Source organism: Lissotriton vulgaris, chromosome 4_1 (genome assembly GCF_964263255.1).
Source record: "Lissotriton vulgaris chromosome 4_1, aLisVul1.2, whole genome shotgun sequence".
NCBI classification, from domain to species: Eukaryota; Metazoa; Chordata; class Amphibia; order Caudata; family Salamandridae; genus Lissotriton; species Lissotriton vulgaris.
The window spans coordinates 637852409-637878307 of NC_141691.1; the positions used below are offsets into that span (position 1 = coordinate 637852409).

General features: G+C 45.2%; 1 protein-coding gene across 1 annotated transcript in view; it reads left to right on the forward strand.

Moving 5' to 3' along the window:
• The window catches only part of PKD1L1 (polycystin 1 like 1, transient receptor potential channel interacting), a 1739639-nt gene that overhangs the window by 977554 nt on the left and 736186 nt on the right, over positions 1-25899 (forward strand). The window contains exons 32-33 of the mRNA XM_086964902.1: positions 6855-6978; positions 15996-16191. Of these exons, the coding sequence (XP_086821028.1) occupies positions 6855-6978; positions 15996-16191 (320 nt within the window). The remainder of the gene's footprint in view (positions 1-6854; positions 6979-15995; positions 16192-25899) is intronic.

A 25899-nucleotide genomic window follows, 5' to 3' on the forward strand; every position in this document is an offset into this window, starting at 1 on the left:
CAGCGCAAATACAGGCGCAACACACGAAGCCACTCACGATATTGAACATACTAAAAATGAACTTTTAAAGCCACCTGGAACCGCCGTGTACCAAATGTTTCACTGTATATTTATGCACCAGTCACCTTGCGCCACCCATGCCATTTCACATTGTCACATGCGTCGCTACCTTGGATATTATATTTCTTTACTCTACCTAACCCCAATCCCAACACGGTTGACGGGCACCTTGGTCCTGTTGTTTCTACTAGAGATTAGGACAGCATTGTCTGCATATAATAAAACTGGTGTGGGGTGTGTTCCAACTTTCGGGACATCTGTAGCTAAATTTTGTAAAATATAATCTGTTATTAATATAAAGGAAAAATAAAAGGGGTGCTAAAACGCACCCTTGTCTGATACCGCAAGTAACTCTAAAATCTGAAGTGCATTCCCCCATTTTACCAAAGCGTACCCTAGAGGTCAAGAAATTATGTATCTGGGAAATATATTTAAATATGGCAATGGGCACCCCTAGTCCTTTAAGTGTTTGCCATAATTTTTGATGGTTGACTAGGCCGAAAGCACTTGTTAGGTCAACAAAGCATAAGTGAAGCATCCCATCCTTTGCTAGTGTGTACTTCCTTATCAAAAGTTCTGAGTTTAAGCATTGTTCAACCGCCCTAATACCTTTTCTGAAACCATACCGTGCCTCTGTCAGGACATTTTGCTCACTGGTCCAACTTTCAAGCCTTTCTAACATTATACGGCCCATTACTTTAGACGTGGAATCAAGAAGAGCTATTGGGCGATAACAATTTGCTTTCCTCCTGTTTCCCTTTTTAAAGATGGGTAGGATGATGCTTTCGACTCAGGTGGCTGGCACTATACCCTTAAGAGTAGCATTAAAAATGTTCAATAAAATGGGTATCCAAAAATCCATATTGTATTTAAAAACATCAATAGGGACACCATCTGCGCCCGCGGCATTGCCGTTTGGGGCTTTTTTGTAGTGCCAATCCAATTTCTTCTGGTGTTAATAATGGGGTTCCGACTGATTCTACTAATATAAAGTTTTCCCTGTTACCATTGGCTATTTTCAGAGCGTCTGGGTTGAAACTACTCTCATAGTGGGTTACTCAGTCTTCCGGGGTTACCACTGTATCAATTTTTAGAGCATTGTTCTCTCTGAAATAAGGATGATTAATAATTTTCCAAAAGAGAGCTTGATCGCTCAGCTCTGCTGTATGGGTTAATTTCTCTCGTGCCCCCTCGTGTCTCTCATTTTTCCTTTCTTTCACAGCATTTTTATGAACTTTCCTCACAATACTGATCCTGGCACAATCTCTAGGTTTCTGTTTTAGTGCAAATTTAAGTTCCCCATTCAGCCTAGAACATTTGTGGTTAAACCATCTAGGGTTTAGGTCGCAGATTTTCTTTCTCCTCTTAGCTGTTAGTTCGCCTGCGATGGTAGTAGTAATATTACAAAAGGCAGTTATAATTGCCGAGTCAGTGGAGAAACCATCCAGACAGACTTCTATTTCTCTTGAGTTTTCCCTAACAGGTTTTCCATAAATGTGGCTTGATTGACTCCCGTCCACTTTATTGAAATACCATTATTACCTTGTGTGTTAATTTCAGTGTCCATTGTGTTCCCCTGTGCTTTTGGTGTTAGATTTGATCTCAATGACAAAATTAAAGGGTTATGATCACTGAAAAGGCTTATATTAGTTTGTATTTTTACTACCAGATCGCGGCAGTTAGATGATACAATGAAATGATCTATAATTGAGGATGACCTTCTCCCCACGAAGGTTTGAATTGTTGTTTCGCCATCTAAACTGGTGGTTTTTAAAACATCTAGATCGTATTTATGTGCAGCATTGTTAATTACCTCCCCATATGTGTCATGTGAAAAGTGCGGAATCCTGTCACCGAATTAACCACAGTACCCAAAGGGTTGTCCAACTTCGTAAGCATACTTAGCACAATTAAAATGACCCACCCAAACTAAAATAAAAATCCCCATCAAGTCCCTTAAAAATGTATCCAAATCAGCTTCAATTACTTTAATAACCTTGCTCTTCATGTTTTCGAAAATATTGTTATAAGAGTTTATTATAACTATTGCCTGTTTGCCTTTGAATAAAAGTGCAAAAGCTGATAATATTGTGATGAAACATGTGTATCCCTTAGCATCAGTGGCGAGGTAACTGCAATTAAAGTGGCAAGGCCACCTTTCGCTCTACCCATCCTAAGGGCTAGCATTTGTACAAATAGTTTGGTAGCCATTGACAAAAAAAGGCTCAGTGCACCACCTTTCTTGAAATAGTGCAACCGCACACCCCTCTAGTGTTTTTCGCCAATCCTCATCCCTGATCTTGTTTTTAATTCCAGCGATGTTCCACGTCATAATATTTAAAACCTCACTTTGATATATGATTGTGTCGTCTATCATCAGGTCCCTGGTAAGTGCGTGTTCACCAACACTGGCAATAGAATCATCCAGAGTCTGTATCCGGTGAGGTACAACCGAATCAACACCTTCCAAATCAACAGTTAACCCTGTCTCATAGGCAGCGTACCCAACACCACACAGTTGCTCCTCTATTCCACCATCCTCAGCCTGTGTTGTCAGATAAACATCTAAGGGCCCACAGTTTGCAGCATGACCCATGTTCCTGAGCCTATTAGCAGTCCTGTCTCCCCTTTGTCAATCTATTTCATTGCATCTTCTCAGTGGTAAGTACCTGTTGGACAAGGGCACATTTAGCATGGGGTTGTGACACATATATGTGTTATAATTACCACAATTAGGCCTGTAAAAAAATCCCAATGGGATGGCCATTATATTATCAAAATTATCAGTATAATAACCTTTATTATTCTATAAAAAAGTTCAACAAATCCCCCACCAATTTGCTATCTCGAAAATGTACCACTACGCATTCTCCATGGCATATCTTTCTAGATTTACCCACCCAATTGACTCTCCTCAGCATGATAATGTCCTGATATAAAATATGCACCCCAACGTTAGATTGAACAGAAAGCCAGTGGACCATCCTGATTTTTCAAAGACTCCTACGTTTCCCTCTGGGTTACAGCTAATTTCGGGATGTTGTGTAAAACAATAACACATGGAGTTGCCCATTGTTTTTAGTTTCTTCTTCAGCTGACCTGTTCCTACTGATTATTCGCGTTGTTGTAGGAACCCTTGTAGTGGTGTCATCTTTATCTATCCTTGGACCTGGTGTTTGATGTATAGTCCCAGCATCCTTCGATGTTACTCCAATATTTAGTGCATCTCTCTGTGTAGCTGCCCCAGTTTTAGTAACGAGATCTGTCTTTCCTTTTACGCTCTCTGATCTGTTTTGGTCTGACATGGTGAGGCAGGATGTCTTACTTTTGGGGTTAGAGGGTGGTGTATTAATAACCATGTCTGTTAAAAAGGCCATATCTTTCTGCAGTAGCTTAATTTCGAACATTAGGCGTCTTTCAATACTTTCCAGCCTACCATGCATTTTCTTAAATAGAGTCTCGAGATCAGGTGACTTCTGATTTGCGGGATTAATTCCCCCTAATTTGTCCCAAGATTAGTTCCTCCCTTTTTATGCTTGGGTTTTGGTTTCGATTTAGTCTTTGGTGTGAGCTTCGTTGAATGCCTCTCCACTGGGCTGGTCGCTATTAAGGTTGGTTGTTTCTTTTTTTTTTTTTGCTGGAGGGGATGCCAAAGATGCATCATTGGTTAGCACTGAAATCTCCAGGGGTGACTTTAGAACACACGGGTTAGAAAGTCAATGGGCATTCATAATGTTAGTGTCACTTATTATCAGAATTTCTGGCTCCTTGCCCTTTCCACTCGTATTGCTCTCCAGGGTTTGTAGATCAGCCCCACCCACTGGCACATTCTTTCTTAAGACGGCATCAAGCGCTGTTTTTGTTGCTGCCAATTGAACTTCTACATGCACGATTTCATTATTAATAAGGCCCACAACTTTTTTTAGATACTTTGTTATGGGAGCGCTCTTTGCATGCATGTTTTCCCCTTGTGGTGGTAGTCTCCTTTTACCCATAGTTTTATTTGTACTGCAAGTTAAGGCAACGTTAATTTCTCTTACCAGACTCGTCGACTTTCCACACAGCCAAAAGGGTTGGTACTGACTTACCTCGTCCGGTCGTGGATGGTGCAGACAAGACTGCCCTTGGCCCGGGCAGCGGGAGCCTCGTGTTCTTTTTAAGCGCCTCCCGGCGCTTTCAGGTGGCGTAGGCGGCATGAGCGCTGCTAGGGCTGCTGGGACTTGTAGTTCTCAAACCACCCTCCTCTCGCGGCCGCCTCTCATAGCCGGGATCGGAACCAGGACTGAAAATGTCCCCTGCATGACATCCAAAGGCTGTAGCCAGTATGTTGAGCTAAGAACAACTCAATAAGAACATGAGCACAGCAATCTATCAATAAAATCATTGAGAAAAATGTAAATACAAATACAATAAAATGCTGGAAAAGGGCCTTTTCATCGAAGATATACAACCTGAGAAGAACAACATGTTGAATTCTTCAGATACAGTAAAGTGCAAGTGCAATGGGACTTGAGGTGTGCCATTCAGTTCCTGATGGCCCATTACCAGGCGGTTGGAGGAGTTGTCACTGACACCTGAATTGGGCTGTGCCTGGCCTCTCACAATGCTGTTTCCACCCTCCTGGAGTGTGTCTGGAGCCAAGACCAGGAAGGACAAGAACTTGTGCACTCCAAAGACAATCCATTGAAGAAGGCCTGCTTCAAAGGTCAAAAGGGTTACACATTTTGGACCTATAATCCCAGACTTCTGGTTTAAGAGGAATCTCTGCCAAGGAGAAGTGCTGAAGAGCAGTAAGGAGGAACACTGCCCCTTTGTGTGTTGCTTTACTGGGCTGGCATGCAGTTGCTATTTCTGCTGTGGAGAGGAAAAGGACTGGATTTTTCTGTGTATCGTGCTTGTGAAGTTTCTCCAAGAGCTTGTGTGTGATTGACTTCTGTTAAGAAGTCACAGGACTATCAAAAACTTCGTTTGCAGCTTCCCTGGACACCACTGCTTGGAGTTCTGACCTGCCAAGTGGTCTCAATTCCAGTTCTGGACCTTTGGAGGTGTTCCTGCTACAAAACACTCCAAACCCCTGAAAAATCGATGCTTCTCCCTTCCAGTGATTGCTTTTCTAGTGGAGCACCGCGGGGAGTAATTTCCACACTCGGCCACTGAAGAAATCAACGCAGCGCATGGTTAGCTGCCACTGCATCTACTCAAGCGCATCCAGATTTCCACGTATCACACCTGTGCTCCGGTCTACATCGATGTTGGGCTTCAGTATAGAACCAATGCTGGGTGGCCGGAGAATTGATGCATCACCTCTCCTCGCAGTAAGAAACCAACGCATCACCTCCTTTCCAAAAAGGAACCGATGCATCACTTCCCCTGCCTAGCAGTAAAGTAACCAGAGCATCATCTCTCCTGTAGCAATGAACCGATACATCTCCTTCCCTGCGAGTAAGGAACAGACACATCACTGTGCTTTTCAGTAAGCATGAGCGGATTTTGCGGATTGGCAATCCGCGAATTTTGCGGATTTGCGGATTCGCAATCCGCAAAATCCGCGAATTCCCGCGAATTTGCGGATTTTTTTTTTTTTGTGTTCGCCCGTGTTTCTGCCAGTTCGCGAGGGTTTTTACAATTTCGCAATTTGCGAACTTACCTGTCGGGTCGCAAGTTTTGCGAACTTGTTGTTTCTACGTGTCCAGCCTGTTTGGGACACTCTTCTTCATCACTGCCACTCTCTGTCACCACTGCCACTCTCTGACTACTCATGCCACCCTCTGGCCCACCCATGCCACCCTCTGTTTCATCACCACACCCTCTGGTTGTCCAGTGTACATTATTTTCGGCAAAGCAAAGCACACCTTCCCTGCCTCAAGTGACCGGAATTAATTTGGGGCTGATTAATGTGTCACAGAATATTTTTTTAGCTGGCACCTGCTTCCTTAGTGCGCCCTGATTAGTGATCTTTTGCACTTGCTAAGTGCTTTCATTGTTGCAAAATTAGTTACAACACCTGCCCTGCCCCAACTGACAATAATGAATTAGGGGCTGATTAATGGATTTTAACTTCCAGCCTGGCTCCTGCTTGTCTCCCTTAGCTGTAATTCAGGACCTTTGTGGCATATGTGTAACTATTCTGAGGTTCAGAGCAGGGTCACATAATAGTTTCAACTGGCAACTGAACTCTGGAGGGGCCCCTCAGGAAGCACTACAGGAAATGGCTACTAATGATGTGCCTGAACTTTTGAACCTGGTAAGTAGTTACTTTCAGTTTTGCTAAGATCGTATTTCTGCAATTTTGCACTTATTCGCGGGGCGCGAACTCACGCGAACAGTGCGAGCAGTGCGAGCAGAATCCGCTGCTCGCGGATTTGCGGATTTTGCGGGAAATTCGCAAATCTCGCGGATTGCGGATTTCCCGAAAATCCGCAAAATCCGCGAGCGTAACGGATTTTCCGCCCATGCTTACTTTTCAGTACATCACCTCCGCTGCGCCTGTTTTCGTCTAGTGATTTTGACGCATCCCAGGTACTTTGCACAAAAAGTGACTCATCCATAGTTCTACATGGACAGAACTGTTTTACTTCTTCTAAAAGTGATATTTTTGACTTATGTATGGTAAATTTGTGTCATTGTGTCTTGTTTGGTTTAGATAAAGATACTTGATATTTCTAAACTGGCGTGGTGTCCCTCTGTAGTGTTTTCACTGTGCACTCTGTGTGTTATGTACAAATAATTTACACATCTAGTATGTATTGAATGTTCGTGTGCATTTACAGATTTTCGTTTTCTTTCTATTTTAGTGACTATTTTTATTGAGATCACCAACAGATTTGGATCTAAAACACGACCATGTCCAGTAAATGTTACTGTGCGCCCAACCTTCCTTGGAAACCTCTCTTCTACTCCACAGCTACAAGAACAACTGTGAGTGTTCACCAAAAATGCATAATTTGATTGTATTAAATTAATACTGAACTAGGTGGCTATAATGCATACGGAATCGTATAGTTTTGCGTTTCAAAATGATATCACTGAATAACAAACTGTCTAGTATTGATTCTAATGTAGATATGTTCTTTCGCCACCCTCCTTTCCCATCTGTCACTCTTGTTTGTTCTTTTTCCTCTTTGCATTTCTCTCTGTCGCTATTTTACCTGTATTTTTTTCGTCTCTTGCATATTTTTTCCTCTTGCTCCAAGTCTATGTGGGAATTAAGTTCCTGTCCCCAAAGACTGTGTGCATATTTTCCCTCTGTGCCCCAAGTTTGATAGCTTCGACCATTATTTATGGGTTAAGCACTCACTGCTGATGATTTCTCGTATGTCACCTATTCAGATCCCAGCAAGCTTCACTTTGTTCATGGGAATAAATACTTGGCTAGTCCGGGTGATAGTAGGGCCCTCAGGATTAGACTACTCCCTAAAAATAAATAAATAAGTAAAACATGGTGGGTAAACATACACCCTGTTAAAAAGGTCTGCAGTTAACAACGTCCTGCTTGCAAAGTCTTTCATGCCTCTTTTCCCCATGCACATGCATGGGTAGCCGAGTTGCCCCCAACCCATCTGACTGCAGAGCCCCAGCACTCACTGTGCCAGTTCCACACAGTCTGTCCCTTTTCCATGCTACCTTCACACATACCGCGAATACGCGCAGAAAGTACATTACAAAGGGTAGCAGCTCCGCCACTGTAAATGTATTTCTGTATTTATCTGGAGGGGTGTTTTGACTATAAAGGGCCGTATATCCCTTCTGGTAACTCAAAGCGTTAGCTGAAAGAAAAATGTGAAAGATGCCACCTCAAATATGGCCATATTTTTTCCACCAGAGGAACATTTTCTAACACGAAAACCTAGGAATTTTCAGGCATCCGTAGTTAGTGTTTTCAAGTAAGCGTCTCCTCTATGTCCCTAGCCCATTCGTCCTAATTCCTGGTCTTACGCAAAGTGCTACCTTGTTTCTGGCACTGTCCTGAATCAATCGTGTTGAAGAAGAGCTGCTCCCCATGAACAGCCTATGTGCAGTGATGCGCCTCGCAGCATGGCTGTCTCCACACTGGTGCTCCCATAATAGAGGCACAACGAGGTGTAAGGTTTCTGCTCTGAAAGTGTGATCAAGGAAGATAAAAGGCTTGGCCTCACCTAAAAAGCCCCCCATCCTGCAGTTCCACTCCTCACCCCTATTTATTTACAAAAGGGCAGTGCCTTTTGTTAACAAAGTCTTAATTGAATTTGTAACGGGAACCTGCTCACCATTCTCACGTGAACACCTGCATCTCCACTCTCCAGGCACTGGAATGCAGGCAATACTTCCTCTGAGCAGCCTAACGCTTGTGATCATTTTCGACGTAGGCTTTCCAACTATTATTTTTCACTTTCAACCTATGAGCTGATCGATTGGCCTGGCTAGAGTGATGGTTTAGCAGTAGCCTAGCAGCGGACAGATGTTTTCCTGATTCTAATCCCTTATAGAACAACATTTACATGCAAATAATGTTGTTTCTTTCTCTATTATTGCATCCTCAAACTGCATCCTATCTCAAAAAATGTCTTTACCTCCCTAAAATTCATCATGAAAAACAAACCTTCAATTAAAACTCTGACATTTGCCTATTATTTTTTCTCTCAAATGGCTCTGTCCTTCCCTTCCATTCTCTGCTTGCCCCATCTCTCTGAACACAGCCTACTCTGCCACATGCATGTTTGCTATAATCTCTAGTATTGTATTTCTGCGAATTGCCCAAAACTAGGGGTTGGCGATAAATTCTGCTCTGCTGGTAGTAAATCTACTCCAGCAACTGTACAGAAGTAGCACCCTCTGACGTGCCATGCATGTTTATTTTGCAGTATGGAACAAGCTCCCTGTGCTAAAAATCAGAATGATGTGTCAAGTCTGACCACTTGCGAAAATCCCGTGAATCTCAGTAAGTTTTTATGTAACTGCAGAAATCCCCCCTGCAGCTAATGATCGCAACCAAGCCCTATTAATGTACTCCCCCAGAAAGGAACTAGACTCACTGCATGCTATGGTTTGTTTGAGTGCACAAGACTAGTCCCAATAACTAACAATAACGCTGGCTAACAATTAACCAGGATCTGTAGCAGCGTGCTGCTCAGTGTAAAGCCATTCAGTGCCTTGTGAGGGGTAGTACCCGCTATATAACTGCTATATAAATTGCAATTACAAGTACAATAAAGCTCTGGATGGACTGTATTGTTGCAGACCTTCGGTTCAATCGAATTATGGTGACAACATGACCATCAAACTCGGCATTTAACACATTGACCCAGACTGAATGGATGTGAATGGCTGAGTGTGCATTTGATTTTGATATTTGAACTTCACTTTTTTATACCTTCATGCTCACTTGCATTTCTGGATCCTGATTTCTGCAAATTGCCCACAACTCATTCACAAGAATACACCCTCTCCGCCTTCCTATAAGAGTCATGCCCCTGTAATAATCTCCTCAAATATGTTTATTAATCACACCAGCTATCTGCATGAACTTTAACTCCTCTCCCCGCCAACAACTTTCAAATCTTATAATGCAGGTAAATGCAGATTCAGAGCAGAGAAAACGGCAGTCTAGCAAAATAAGAATCAGTAGTCAACGCAGCTCTGTGGCGCTTACTGGAGGCACCTGGTGGGCTAGTTGGACCCCAGGGACCCTTAGGATTCATGGGGAATTTATTCCCCAACTTAAAACGCACCACAGGGCGTATTTGCGCACATATCACATCAGGCCCCACCCCCTCCCTTCACCACTATGCAAACGCGCCTGTGGCACATTTTAAGTTGGGGGATTAAGTCCCCTTGAATCCTTAGGGTCCCTTGGGTCCAACTACCCCACCAGGTACCTCCAGTAAGCGCCAAAGAGCTGCATTTCAGAGAGGTGTAAATAGGGTCATGGCCTTGGACCACCTCTCTGCAACGCAGCCCTGGGGCTCTTACTGGAGGTACCTGGTGGGCTAGTTGGCCCCCAGGGACCATCAGTATTGAAGGGGAATTAGTTCCACAGGGCACGTTTGCGTTGTGTTGCTAGGAGGGGGCGCGGCCTCTGGCGCTATGCTGTTTTTTTATTTATGAATTTTTTTTAGAAGTGGGGGCTGTGTGGCCCCCTTTCCTTTCCTTTTTTTTTGGGCCCTGGGGACGTCATCCCCCAGGGCCTGACCCATATTTTGTTAATGTTATTTTTTTAAAACGGAAGTGGGCCACTCGGCCCCCCTCCTGAGGTCATTTTAGGCCCCTGGGCACCCCATGCCCCGGGGCATGGCCAGTATTTTTATTTTTTTTTATATTTAGAGGGAGCCGCGTGGCCCCCCTTCTCAGGCAATTCATGACCCCGGGGACCTCTTCCCCCGGGGACGGCCTTTCCTTTTTTAATTTAAAAAAAAACCCTATTTTTAAGGGGAAGGGAGCTGCGTCCCTGGGTCAGCGGGGGAGCCATGCGCCCCGCAAATATTTAAGAGAAGCCCCGGGGTGGCAGTCCCTGGGGCTTGGGGCGGCCTTGGACACCCCCCCACACATTAAAAATCGAGCCTCTGGGTTGTTGTCCCTGGGATTGCGGGAGGGCTGCGTGCCCTCCCGCATAGTTTTATTACCATAGCCCCGGGGAGGGGCTGCGGGGGCCCCCACAGGCCTCCACAATTTTAGGAATTTAGCAATGCCCCCGGGACCGGGCCCACCTGGGGTCCTCATTTAAATGAAGCGCGGGAGCCCACCCTTCATTTATTTGAGTAATTTCGGCGAGATTCACAACCACAGCGTGAATTCCGCCTAAATTATTTTTACAAAAATGCTTTTTTGGGCCCAGGGGTTCCTTGTGGGACCCACTGAGCAGCCCTATGGGGTCAGGCTGTTTCTACACTGCCCCCTTTTCTTCTATTTCACCTTTGTTTCCCTGTTTTCTTGTGATTTGGTTCTACCGAGTCACAAGATGACTGTCAACACTTACTGGTTTGAAATGTTGGCAGCCAATCACAGTGAAGCTCGTGCTCGGGAGGGGTCGCTACTCCAGGGCGTCCCTTCTCAGCAACTACAGAACGGATTTACACCATTTAAAAAAAAAGGTTGCTTTCTGAACTAAGCTCTACTTTTTTGCCAAATTTGGTGGAATTCCGTTCAGCAGTTCAGCTGTAGCATTGGCTAAAGTTTCCTATGGGAAATGTATTTTCCGACCTCTCTTTTTTTAATTTCTCAGGAACTACTGAAGAGATTTACACCATTTAAAAAAAAAAGGTTGCTTTCAGAACCAAGCGCTACCTTTTTGCTAAATTTGGTGTAATTCCGTTCGGCTGTTCGGGCTGTAGCTGTGTCTGAAGTTTCCTATGGAAATTAACATGGAGAAAACATGTTTTGGGACCCCCTTTTTTTCTCAACCCCCGCTTGGCGAATCACCCCAAAACTTTCAAGACTGGAGCTGACCAGAGCTGGTCCCCAGTTTTGAAAATTTCCCGAAGATTCATCAACTGGCGCCGATGTTATTGGGAAAAGAAAAAACACTATTCCTATGGAAACTAGGTCCTAACCGACCGCCAGAAGGTAATACATACATATATAAATACGTACACACACACACACACATATGAATATATATAAATAAAAAGCTGCTCGCTGAAAAAAAAGGTTAAAGTACAGTTATTGTTAGCTTTGGATACAGTTTATATATTTGGCAATTTCTGTAAAGCATCTAGTTTTCTGTGCAATAGATTACTTTCCCTTTGCATGGACAGCAATGTATTATGTAGCGTTCATTACAATACTGAGTTTTGAGTTTCTAGCCCATAGCACCACTCCTGAGTGAGCCATTCACTGCTCTGCCTTGCTATCCTGAGAGTAAAGTGTTGAAAAGGTTACTGAGTCCGCAGTATGAGACTGTAAACCCCAGGAAGCAAGAGACCTCAGAGGTTACAATTCAGGCCCAGTACCTTCAGACCAGTCCAGGCATGTAAGCTCGGATTGCTAATATTAGCCAGAAGCAAACCCCAGCTTGCCATATGTACACATTGCATTTCACAGGACATCTAGGACATCCATGTGTATAGATCTTTTCTCAAATGTCCCAGCAACTTTTCTGGTACTGCTCTTCCCAGTTTAATCCCTAAATACCTTCATGTTAAAGGCTTTGCACCACTCTTGTGTGTTTGAGGTTTGGGAACTGTGAACCTCTATTTCCCTAACTAAAAAAGCAGTGGGCTGCAAGGTGGAGGGCTGAGATGACCAACGTTCGGCATGGAATGTTTCCATGAGGAACCGGGTCAGTACTGATATGCATTAGGTGGACGTCTATCTAGACTGGCACAGTGGTAGCATAAATGATGTATGGAATACTACCCGTGGCATTTGCCACTTGTTAGACTATTTACATGCATTCATCTCAACCCATATTAGGTGTTAAATTGCTAGCAGTATGCCTGGGAACCTTAGACTAAAATGCAAATAACAACAGTTGATGGACAGAATGCAGAACAATGTCATACATTCACCCCAGTACAGAGATCTGGGCCCAAATCCATTGTTTTTTTGCACTCCACACCACCCCAGTTCAGACATGGCCATATGCAAATCAGCCTTGACCCTGTGCCTCATGGGAACAGTCCAGCCCGAACTGCCAAGCCATGTCTTTCCTGGACCGGAATCAAGCATCCTAGGACCGGTTTCTGGCTATCAGCCGTCTTCAGACGCGAGTCCCATGCTCTCCACACCACTAAAGTCAAGCTATCCTGGCTGAAGGCGGCTGATAGCCAGAAACCGGTCCTAGGATGCTTGATTCTGGTCCAGGAAAGACATGGCTTGGCAGTTCGGGCTGGACTGTTCCCATGAGGCACAGGGTCAAGGCTGATTTGAATATGGCTATGTCTGAACTGGGGTGGCGTGGAGTGCAAAAAACCGATGGATTTAGGCCCAGATCTCTGTACTGGGTTGAATGTATGACATTGTTCTGCATTCTGTCCATCAACTGTTTTTGCATTTGTTACCCCGAGTGGGATGGGTATGCTCAGACGTAAGTCCCATGCTCGCCACACCACTGGAGTCAAGCTATCCTGGTTGAAGACGGCTGATAGCCAGAAACCAGTCCTAGGATGCTTGATTCTGGTCCAGAAAAGACATGGCTTGGCAGTTCGGGCTGGACTGTTCCCATGAGCTACAGGGTCAAGGCTGATTTGCATAGGGCCATGTCTGAACTGGGGTGGTAAGGAGTGCAAAAAACGATGGATTTAGGCCCAGATCTCTGTACTGGGGTGAATGTATGACATTGTTCTGCATTCTGTCCATCAACTGTTGTTTTTGCATTGGGAACCTTAGACTGGCACAGCTTTCTAAGCCTCCTACTGCCAATGTTTATGGATTTAAAAAATTAGCAAATATGCACCCATTCAAGGAGCCCTTCTATGGGTGCAGATGTATAATTTATTTTGGTATGCACTTCAATTTAGATTATTTAAGTTTCCGCGCCAAAAGAATTAACAAGTTAGAAGCTCCTAGTAAAATGAGAATAACGAGAAAAACTGACACATACATAGCAGACCAGCTTCTGGGACCACAGACCAAACTATCAAGGTAAGAATGTATTTTGGGGGTGCCGGACCCAAAACACCTCACCTGCTCCCCGGCCCCTCCCCAGCTATGCTCCTGCTTGCTCACTGGGTTGTTTTAGTTCTCCCAAGGGACTCTTGTCTTCGGTCACATACAAAACAGCAGCCTGGAGTCCCTGCCATGGGATCTCCTATTTTAAATGTATTTTCACTACTCACACTCTAATTAATCTCTACTGCAAGAAGACTTGATTGTAGAGTTGTCAAATTGGAGTATGTAGGCAGGGCTCCATATTTCTATCCTTGCCTTTTAAAATGATCTTATCAAGTGATTGGCGGCCCATGTGCTAAGTCTCATTTGCAGATAGAGGTGGTCACACCAGCAAATTAATAGGGCGATGCAGAGCTGAGCCAAGGGTATTGCTTGACTCAAAATGTACATGCATGAACCAAGTCATGCAACAAACTTAATGTAAAAATATGATAGTCTCTTCAAAATTTAAAAGCATGTATTTCTTTGAGATGCAGAAGTGTTTCGCATCAGTACATCATATTACATCACTACATAAACATTTATTAAAAGTTTTTAAATATGAACTTAGAAGCATTAATGGCTCACCCACTCCCAATAACAAAGACATTAGGGAAACAAGAGGCAGGTTAATAGTCATGTAAACCCTAAATGTGGACTAGATTCCTATGGAGCAACATTATAGTCTAATAAATCAAACATAAGAGGTGCTTCCACAGCACACATCCTGAACTCAAGTACTTAAAAGTGCTCTCTAATTTGGTGATAAAGAGAAAGGATGCCACTTTAAATTGAGACCACCCATAGGCAAATCAGTCTGTAGGAACATCCAGCTCGGCTAGGTCTTATCCAATTGGGAAAACAACCAACGCCCGACTGACCATACTTGGGGAGTCTAAAGAATCAAAGAACAAAGTGATGGTATGAGTGCTTGAATTAATCTAATTCGCAGGTGATGGCTCGGGCGAGATGTCAGTACTATGTTTTGCTCCCACAGTATAACGTTTTGCACCCAGTGTGCAACTCTAGACAGAGGTCTGAGAAATGCAAATCAGTCTTGATCCTGCTCCCATAGTAAACATCCAGCCCGAATTGCTATCCAGACCGGAACACAAGCAAATCCACACTGATTTTGACCTGTGCAGGCATCAATAAGTGCAGCTTGCGTTCTAAGGAACAGAGAACACATGACCCACCTCTGGGTATACCTGTTATATGTAAAACCTTTGATGTAACAAACATCAAAATGGTGGAAGGAATGCTTGAATTAAACTCGGCCACTTGTGATTGCTCAAGGCTACCTTCTAGTCCATTGTTTTTCACCAACTGTACCAGACTGAGTCTAGCCATATGCAACACAGTCTTTGTCCTGCTCCAGTAGAAATAGTCTACCAGTTTGTAATCCTAACGACAGGTGCACTGAAGGTTATTGCAATCAGATTTATGTCCAAACTCATTCTGATGTTTGCGATTATTAGAACAAAACCATTGCACATAATGTTCTATCAACAACAGGCATACACTTTTTTTTAAAAAGCGGCTGTTTCAGGTAGGCCACCAGATTTTATTTTAATGGGGCGGTAAATAGACATGACTTCTGAGTTCATCTTCTGCTCCCCAAAATTTAAATTATGCTTCCACCAGCAAGGATCTGGGCAAATGGTATCTCTGAAGACTAAATAGTGAGGAGTCCAATTTAAAGATTCTCCAATATTAGGGCTTACCCATGAGTGACACTAAGGAGCACGTGATAGACAGTTTGGAGAGCCTTTGTTGGTTAGGTGAACCTCAAACCTTATCAAAAAGGGAAAGACACAGGGAAACATCAAAAGCAAAGGAAAAATAATGGAGATGACCCAGTTATGCACATGATCAGGAGCCTTCATTCTTGAAATATTCATTATGTCAATCTAAATGAAATATAACTACACTCACTTTGGTAATAAACTTACTAACATCTTTTATGGGGTACACCACAATCAGAATTGTCTTCAGGCTGTTAAGCTTGATGGAACTTGTTCACAAAGATATAAGGCTAGGGTTGTTTTGCCAGGATTCCATCTGGTTACCTGCTGCCACTGAACGTACTGAGATCCCTCACCAGTGCGGTCAGCTTTTGTTTGGTTTATTTAGCTTTTTTAAATCTTTGGAGACACGTATGGAATCTTCTCATGAGCTCAACTCGTGCTTTGGTAAGACTTAAGTTATATTTACATATCTATGGAAACGCTACCAAAGCATGCCAATTTTCTCTAAAGTTCCATGCTAATTCTGGTACTGCTCATTGATGTGAAGATTTCTGTTGATTTTTTGATGTATTAAAACCATTGGTAAATATGCACTGAAAGCTAAAAGGTTTATTGAATCCGCAGGTATTTGCAGAGTTTGAAAAATCTTTCGTTACTGTTGCTAATGGGAAATCATATTGAGATCAGGAATTACATCACACTGATAACCAGAGTTCTTAATCGCTTGCATCCAGAGGAGAACAAGACGATGTATGACTTGCAGTCCCAAACGAGAAACACCTTCATCGCCTCTGTTTGCAGCCTGTCAGTCCAGGATCAGGTACAAATCAATTTCTCACTGTGAAAATGAAAATAACCACATGCTGTATCTTTGATTAGAATTATTGCGTACCAAATGGGTACATTCGATAAAAATGCATTCTTATGAAGACCGAATGTCAAAGCAGTAAGCATCCTGAATTTTATTTTTATTTAAACCTGTCACACATACTTGCAAGGTCCAAAAGCAGGAACGTTCTAATATAATATGTAGAAGCTGAAAATAAAAAAAAACTCATTTTGTAACCTATACTAATGCAAAATACCACATTTAAGGATCTTTGCATTCTAACGAATAAGAGGTTTGGGTCAGAAAAACGCCTCATAACGTCTAATGCTGTGATATTGCAAAGCTGCTTGTAAATAAAACCGTCAGTGATGAGTATCACTCTGTTGAGACATTGGCATTTTGACCCAAAGTACAGATAAGAAAACTTTTCAAGGCACATTCTGATGTAAAATCCCATATTTGTAATTTGAATAATCTAAAATGAATCCCTTGAAAAGATTTGATAACTTATTAGTAATTCAATTACTCCAGTTGTACTTCCTTTTCTTAGTCCATACGTCCTAAAATGTGTGCATACCTTGGATAAAGGCACCCCACTGCCTACGTAAAATAACACGATGTAAACACTGCCTCTTCAACACATGCCTATGAAGGATGACTTCTATCCAGAAACCTCACGAGTTTACTTCCAAAGCACCCAGCAAACTGCAATCCAATCAGAGTTTAGGGAGGGTGGGGGTGTTGTGGGAACTGGAACCAAAAATTAGAATTGTAATAATGGACCTACCAGTAGACGCTTTATCTCCCCATTGCTTCCTTGTTCATTATATCATGAGGATATACCAAAGCAGGCAGGACTGGCATCAATCGACAACCAAGGTAGCCACCCAGGAAGGGCAAAGTCCAGACACAAATGATAAAGGTCTAAACCGAGAAGGTCAACAAAGTCCCAAGTGGCAGTGCAAAAGCAATCCAACATCCACTGGAAGGCAAAAGGGAGTTGGCAACACCTATACACCGCAGGCAAGCAGCAGGGGCCCAAAATCAGGAAACACCCACAATAGCTATCCACAAGATAAAAACATGAGAGCCAAGGTCAGTAGAACTAAGCCATACCAGCGATGTAGGGAAAGAGCATGAAAGTATCTAAAGACGCCAGCATGATGGCTCCCCTGCAAATCAGACACTCTTCAGTTAAAGCAAAATGAGAAACCACAGAAGAGAATGTCACCAAACCCCACCACTTGGAGCTGACGTTGAGACTGCAAATGTAACCTCAAATGAGAAGGCTCAGAACTGGGACCGGGCTCTCAAAACAAACCCAATCCTGAGCACCATTACATTTACAGCTGAAAAGCTATAAATAGGCACTATGCCACAACCAAAACGGGGCACAGGAGCTCATCGGCCTTCGCAAAATACCCTACGCAAACCAAAGAGGAAGCCAAAACAGCACTCACCAGTCACTAACAAAACAGCAGACAATTGTCCAACACTCAGTCCAAAGAAACAGACACTTATTGGTGGGTAAACAAGAAGGCATGCAATGGTAGGTGAAGAAGTCCCAAGGTGCTTGGATGATGAAGGACCAAGAAGAAAACTGCTAAAACAAGGCAGCCCATATAATCTTGTGCCCATATCATCTTATGCCAAGACAAGGAAATCCATATTGGAGGAGGAGGAGGAGGAGGAGGACTAGGAGGAGGACTAGGAGGAGGACTAGGAGGAGGACTAGGAGGAGGACTAGGAGGAGGACTAGGAGGAGGACTAGGACTAGGAGGATGAGGAGGAGGTGGAGGAGGAGGACTAGGAGGAGGAGGTGGACTTGGAGGAGGAGGTGGACTTGGAGGAGGAGGTGGACTTGGAGGAGGAGGTGGACTTGGAGGAGGAGGTGGACTTGGAGGAGGTGGACTAGGAGGAAGAAGACTAGAAGGAGGAGGATGACTAGGAGGAGGATTGGGATCAGGAGGAGGAGGACTAGGAGGAGGAGGAGGAGGAGGAGGAGGAGGATGAGGAGGAGGAGGTCGAGGAGGTCGAGGAGGAGGATGAGGAGGAGGTGGACTAGGAGGAGGACTAGGAGAACGTCTAGGAGGAGGATGAGGAGAAGGTCGAGGAGGAGGATTAGGAGGAGGACAAGGAGGAGGAGGACTAGGATGAGGAGGAGGGGAGGGATTAGGAGGAGGACTAAGAGGAGGACTAGGAGGAGGAGGAGGAATAGGACTAGGAGGAGGAAGACTAGAAGGAGGAGGATTAGGAGGAGGAGGAGGACTAGGAGGGGGAGGACTAGAGGAGGTTGAGTAGGAGGAGGAGGACTAGGAGGAGGAGGAGCATTAGGAGTAGGAGGAGAAGGAATAGGAGGAGGAGGACTAGGAGGAGGAGGAGGAGGAGGAAGCCTAAGGGGAGGAAGACTAGGAGGAAGAAGACGAGGAGGACTAGGAGGAATAGGAGGAGGACAAGGAGGAGGAGGAGGACTATGAGGAGGAGGAGGAGGACTAGGACTAGGAGGAGGAGGACTAGGAGGAGGACTAGGAGGAGGAGGAGGATGATGACGAGGACGAGTAGGAGGAGGAGAACGAGTAGGAGGAGGACGACGAGGAGGAAGAGGACTAGGAGGACTAGGAGGAGGAGGAGGAGGAGTACTAGGAGGAGGAGGAGGAGGAGGAGGAGGATGATTAGTAGGACGAGGACGAGTAGGAGGAGGAGAACGAGTAGGAGGAGGAGAACGAGTAGGAGGAGGACGATGAGGAGGAAGAGGACGATGAGGAGGAAGAGGACGATGAGGAGGAGGACGACTAGGAGGAGGAGGAGGACTTGGAGGAGGAGGAGGACTAGGAGGAGGACTAGAACTATGAGGAGGAGGAGGAGGATGAGGACAAGGAGGAGGAGGAGGAGGATGAGGACAAGGAGGAAGAGGAGGACTAGATGGAGGTGAGTAGGACTAGGATGAGGATGAGGACTGGGAGGAGGAGGAATAGGAGGAGGAGGACTATGATGATGAAGAGGAGGAGGACTACTACTACTTCAGGAACAAATACCCATATCCAAGACCAGCAGCAAAGGGCATCCACAGAGCAACCAAGCATACACAAATATTCCCAAGAACAAATCACCCATCCGCAGGCCCACAGAGGAATGACAGAAACCAGGCACAGACCTCACATCCAAGATCCAGACTGTGACCATACAAATGCAAGGGTTGCACAAGAGCCCACAGCACCTCATGGATTGCCACAAAAGCAAGGAATATTCCTGAGTGAAGCAAGTTGGACTATTGGGGAGCAAACATTTTACCCCAAACAGGACAAAAGACCCCTCAACCCTTGATCAGGCCAATTCCCAACTAGAAAACATGTGACACTCCACCAACAAACTGCATGCCAAATACGGAGGGTGGGGCAACGTATACTAAAAAAAAAAGCTGCATCAGAAAAAACTAAAGACAAACGAGGAGGCCAAAGTGATCTGTACCCTCAAACCCCAATTTTTGAGAAATTAACACAAAGCCTAGGTTAACAGTCAGGAAGCATCACCAGTGAAGACATGATTGTCGACCACAAGCTCCGTATCTAGAGGGGACTAGATGGAGTACATCCATAGGAGACCACCAAGTAAAAAAAAAGGTAGAGGTGCCACCCTTGAGTAATAATGAATCCCCCTTAAAGAGAGCCACAGTGAGGGGGAAGTAGAGTAGATAACCTCCAAAAAAAACTATCACAAGATAGGCAGGTGGGTCAAATCCAGATGGCAGAACCGACCTCCTAACAGTCAAGGGAGGAGAAACCACAAGCAGTGCCACCAGGGATAACCATTAAGCAAGCCTAAGAGGGAGCCAGTGGAGACTCCAACAAAAAGCCAATGGGGTAGTGTGTCACACCAGGATCCAAGTGTTGAGCTGCTGGGCCAGACCACAGAATAAAGCACAGTGAGCAGCACACTACTGAACTAAACTCTGAGAAAAAAGTGGGACATAAGAGCCAAGCTAGAGAACATAATGTAGGAGGCGGCACAGCATGTGTGGAGGATGCCCAAACCAAACCAGATCAGTGTCTGGATCAGCCCACCAACAACTCACACACCAAACAGAAGTGGGTGTGACAGCAGGATGGACCACAGAGACAAATCCTAGTTCCACAAGTACTAGGCAATTAGCAATGCACACAGAGCCAGCGAGGCCATGCCTGGAAGAGCACAAAGTTCAGCCACATGACAAACTCTGAACCATATAACTAAGAAACGAGTAAGCAAGTAAGACCGCTAGTCCCAGAACGACTCGGCCAGGGCACAATTCAATTAGAGCCAAAGCCTATAGTGTAGTTCCTATATCCCTAATAGGCTCTGCGCATTGGAATAACATACACTATAGATTTGACATAGGACTGAGGTCAGTGTGTCTGTATTGAGTATATTAAACTTAATTGTGTTTTTGCCAGCTAACTCAGAGGTCACTAGAAACTTTCTCGAATGAAGAAGAAGGGATTAGTCTCTGACAACCGCATAAACATGACAACTTTGTTTCACTTAGAATCGGAACAATATCTTCAGAGTCGTGGAAACGATAGATAACTATTTCACTCAGTCGATCGTGCATGCTTAATTTCTACAGAGTTGCATAGAAATAGAGAGATGGGCGTTTCAATAAAAGGGGTTTATTGAACAGTCTTATTTCTCATGCAAGAGATATGAACTGCTACAATCGTTAGACAAAGTGTGAAGTATAATGCGTACAGAGTAAACAGTAATATAAATAAATACTGTAATAGCGTTGCCGGTTGCTATGACATATATAAAAATACATACATAAATAACACAGGCTAAAATACTCAACTTGTGCTTCTAAAATACGCCTACCCCAGTGTACCTAACCTAGGTCTAGTACGAGAAATCAATATCCAAGCAACGGGAAGTCCCTAACGGAGTCTGGTTTTCCAAGAACTCGTTGTGACATAGATGAACGGATGGAAGTAGCCATGCTTGTATTTGGGTAGCATGGACTATGCCTAAATAAGGACTGGATTTCTATGCCTATATAAAGGCAACGTGTCCATGGTACCTATATAAGGGCATGAATCGGGAAATGCATGCGGAATCTAAATCGATACACAACAAGCCCAGCACATGCATTGGGGAAGACCAAGACCAGACACTTCTCAGTGAAGGAGTGTCAACTTAATTTTACTCCCACACGCATCAGGGAGGCAGGAAAGGACAGACCAAAGATCAAAACCCGCACCACATAGGAACTCAACAAGCACTGCATAGGCTCTAAACAAACACAGAGGCCGAGGCACAATGGCGGACATGAGACTGGGATATAGGGTACACATCTCATAATCAATCAATCAGCCAGCATTTGAAGAATGCAGCACTGTCACCTGTGGGAGTATCTGGGCGCTGGGTTGCAAGGTCTCTGTCATGCCATCTCCCCTTGTGACCGGCATTAAGGAAATGGCAGTAAAAGAGAGGAAACCAGCAGAAAAAACTAAGGGCAGAAAAATGAGTGAGCAGAAAAGGCAAAGCAGAGGGCAGAAAAACTAGCAGAATAGCAAAATGGAGGGCAGAAAAACGAGTAGAAAAGGCAAAATAGTGTGGAACAGAGCCAAACAGAGGGCAGAAAATAGAGCAGGAAAAGGCAAAAAAGAGAGCAGAAAGGTAAAACCGTACTCTGGCAAAACGAAGGTCAGAAGAAAGCAAAACAAAGGGCAGAAACATTTGCAGAAAAGACAAAACAGAAGAAGGAACAAGCAGAGGAGGCACAAACCGAGGGCAGCAGGTAGACAGGCAGCAAAGGATAGCAAATTGCTGGCAAGCTGGATGGGATAACTGTCGGAAGGGGACCTGGGACAAGGACCTGCTCAATGAGGTTGTGCTGTGGCCTCCATTAAGTAGGTCCTGGAGGAGGATGGGGCACTGGGTGGTACGAGGAGGGAAACGGTGGTGGGAGAGAAATAGCAGGAAGAGGGAACACAAGAGCTGAAAAAGATAAAACAGAAGGCAGAAAAATTAGCAGGAAGGCAAAACAGAGAGCAGAGAAACGAGCAGAAAATGCAAAACAGAGGGCAGAACAACAAACGAATAGTAGAACAGAGCAAAAAAAAGGATGAGGCACAAACAGAGGGCAGAAAAAAAAGTAGGAAAGGCAAAACAGAGCAGAAGACTGCAAAACAGAGGGCAGAAAAGGCAAGACGGAGGGAAGAAAAACTAGCAGAAAGGCAAAACAGATGAAAGAAAAACAAGCAGAAACAAGCAAAACAGAGAGGAGAAAAGCAAAACACAGCAAGAAATGAGCAGAGGGGGCACAAACAGAGGCCAGCAGGTAGGCAGGCAGTAGAGGGTAGCAGACTGAAGGCAAACTGGAAAAGAGAACTGTTGCAAGGGGAGCTGGCACATTTTAGAGGCCCCAGTGCTGCACAGATGGCAAGGATGCCCCAGCTTCAAGCTCAGCAGGAAGCAGGACAAGAGCACCCTGGTCTGGCTCCCACAGTCCAGGGAGGGGGATAAGTTGTCTACAGTGGGACTGTGTTGGAAGGCAAAACAAACCCACCACTGGCCCCCAAGCCCATTAGGAAGTGCCGGCCAAAATTGTAAGGTAATGCACCACACACAAAACAAGAACAGGCATTGGAGTACTCCTCCAACGAGACAGGGAAACAAGCACAGCAGGGAGCAGAGTGGAAATGTATGTTATGCAAATACTATGACGGAGATAAATTACCAAATCATGTTCACAATGGTACAGGTTTGTATGGTACGGGTGTGGGAGGTCCGTCTGTGTTGTGTACAACTTTTTGCTTATAAATGTAATTCTTTAGGAAACACTGCATATGCCTCTTGTATGAAGCTTTCATTTGTAGGGCTGCATTTATTTGGTGAGCTCATCAGGCATGCAAGGTCTATTCATCCTCGCCATTGGTCTCATGATGTACTGAAAACTGAATGTTTTTGGTACTAAACCTTTTGTTTTTTAAATTATTTTATTTTTCCTTCAGACCAGTGGTTACATAGCATGTAAGACGTTACAATGGCCAAACATTTAGCTGTACATATAACTTGTTGTTACAATCTGTTCTATACACATAGCATTCATCACTTTTACAATCCCCGCTTGGGCAGATGAAAACCTGATTCACATGTGATTTCTCACCCCCACCCGGTCTGCTTTTTCGCGCCTTACATTGTGTATATTACTTGCGTGATACGCCTAACAAAAATTGTTGTGAGAGCTTGTATTATTTTTTTTTTTTTTGCTTGATTGCCAATGTCTGGTTGCAATCATTTTTTTATTTTTTTTTTATTTCGTTTATTATGCAAAGATAACAGCACATTGCAATGTGCGAGGAGCCCTTCGCCTACAACCCTTCACAGGCCGGCGGTGGACTGCCTCGCCACAGTCATGACACTTACATTTAGCAAGCAGAAGGACCTATAGATCAAGGTTTAGGTCTCAGTAGCAATACAGATCAAGCCGGGCTACCCCCGCTCTCTATTCCTGTCTGCGTTGCGGTGTGCATTGCGCGTATCTTAAACAAAAACTGTAAATTTTTATCATTTTCTCCCAACCAAAATCCCATCCCATGAACCCCCCCCTCCCACAACCGGTCCCATGTGTGTGCTTCTCGTGTTTGGTAGTGTGCATCCCAGTGGCGTGTACGGCTCGTGTCACTCTCAGCTTCCCAGCATCCCAGTAGGAGCCCTCTAATATCTCATGCAGGCAGGGGTGTGATGGCCTCTCCCCCCCAGTGACGTACCACAGTGTAGTGTATAGCCCTATCCGGGCTCCATGTGCAGGTCACTGTCTTGGTCTTCCCCCTCTCCCTCCGTGGATGCATCCCCGTCTATTCCGGAGGTTAGGTAAGTCTGGTATAACCCCCAGAAGTTCTTGGGGCGGCTTCGGGGCGGGAGGAGCTCGCTGTATGTGTCTGCTTGAGTGTTGCAGTATTTCATGTCGCTAGTCCACCTCTTCAGTGTGGGGAGGGGACCCCTTAACCAGCACAGTGCCACCACCCTTTTCGCAAGGAGCATGCCCATGCTCACCAGCTTCCTCACCGCGACAGGTATCTCCTTTGTGTAACCCATCAGTGCGAGGGCCGGGTTAAGGGTCAAGTCCAGCTCCACTATATTGCTAAGTTCTGCAAATACGCATGCCCAGTACTTCTGAACTCCTGGGCACCACCAGGCTAAATGCAGGAAGTCCGCCACTGGCGCATGACATCTCTCACAGCGGGGCGTGTCTCGTAGGCCGTACCTGTGCAAACGTTCCGGCGTGTGATACACCCGCTGCAAGAATTTAAAGTGGATCAAACGGTGCCGCCCGTTCAGGGAAATGCGCCTGGAGGCCGCGCAGCAGTACCCCCACATGTTGTCATCAATTGGAGTCCCTAGGTCAGTCTGCCAGGCTAACCGCGCCCTAGTGTAGTGTAGTGCCGTGTGCTCATGACCTATCTTATAAAGCCTAGAAATCAGTTTCTTCGGGTTCTCAGTATCTATGATGTATACTAGTTCCGGGACTTCAGGGGGTTCCTCCAGGTCGGGGCCCAATAGATCCAGCAGCGCACTTCTCACTCTATGATACTGGAAGCGTTGGAGCACTGAGGCACGCACCCCCCCGTGCGCGAGTTGATCCCACGTCTTCACCTTCCCTTGCACAAAGAGGTCACCCATGGTGCGTGCGCCTAATTCGTTGAGAGCCTTGTATACTCCAGGTTCTGCCAATGTTGGGAGCCATAGCGCCCATTGTATCGGCATGTTGGATGCGTACATCAGTACTTTGTCTTGGCGCTGCAATATAGAGTGCCAGGCATGATTAGTGGACAGGAGGGAGTCCAGCACTCCCACTCTGCGGTCTTTGGGTCCGCATATGGTCGCTGGAAGTGGGGTGGGGTCCGCGAACAGCCGCTCCAGGATCACATGCGGGATGTCCCGGTCACCATGAATCCAGGTGTGCAGATGGGAGGCTTGCGCAATCCGGTAGTAACGCTCCAGGTCTGGAGCAGCTAAACCACCCTGCTCGTACGGCAATTGTAGCACCTTCCATTGCACTCTAGGTTGCTTTCCAGCCCACGCTAATCTCACCAGTAATTTGTTCATGGTCACAAAGAAAGCCTTCGAAAGAACCATCGGGAGGTTATTAAAGAGAAACAGAAATCTCGGGAGAATTACCATTTTCATCATAGCTATTCTGCCCATCAGTGACAGCGGAAGCTTGATCCAAATCTCCACGTCATCTACAAGTTTACTGTAGGCAACCCCGTAGTTCTCCCTTATCATCACATCAGAATCTGTGTGGAGCATGATGCCCAAATACCTCACCGGTTCCGTGGACCATTGGAGCGGGTAATCCATCTCGAATGGCTCAGTGATAGGGGTCAGCGGGAAGGCCACTGATTTTGGCCAGTTGACCTTTAGTCCCGAGAGTGCGCCAAATCTCACCACTTCTCTCAAGACCGAGGACAAGTTATTGGCTGGGTCTCTAATGTACAACAGAGTGTCATCTGCGTACGTGGATATGCCAATCTTGTACGTAGGGTAGCTAATGGCCTCATAGGTGTGGTATTCCCGCATCGCGCACGCCAGTGGCTCCGCCACCAGTGCATATAGTAGCGGGGAGAGGGGGCACCCCTGTCTCGTGCCTCTGCTAATGGCGATCGGCTCCGAGACTGCGTCCCCTAGCCTGATCCTCGCCGTGGGCATATGGTAAAGCGC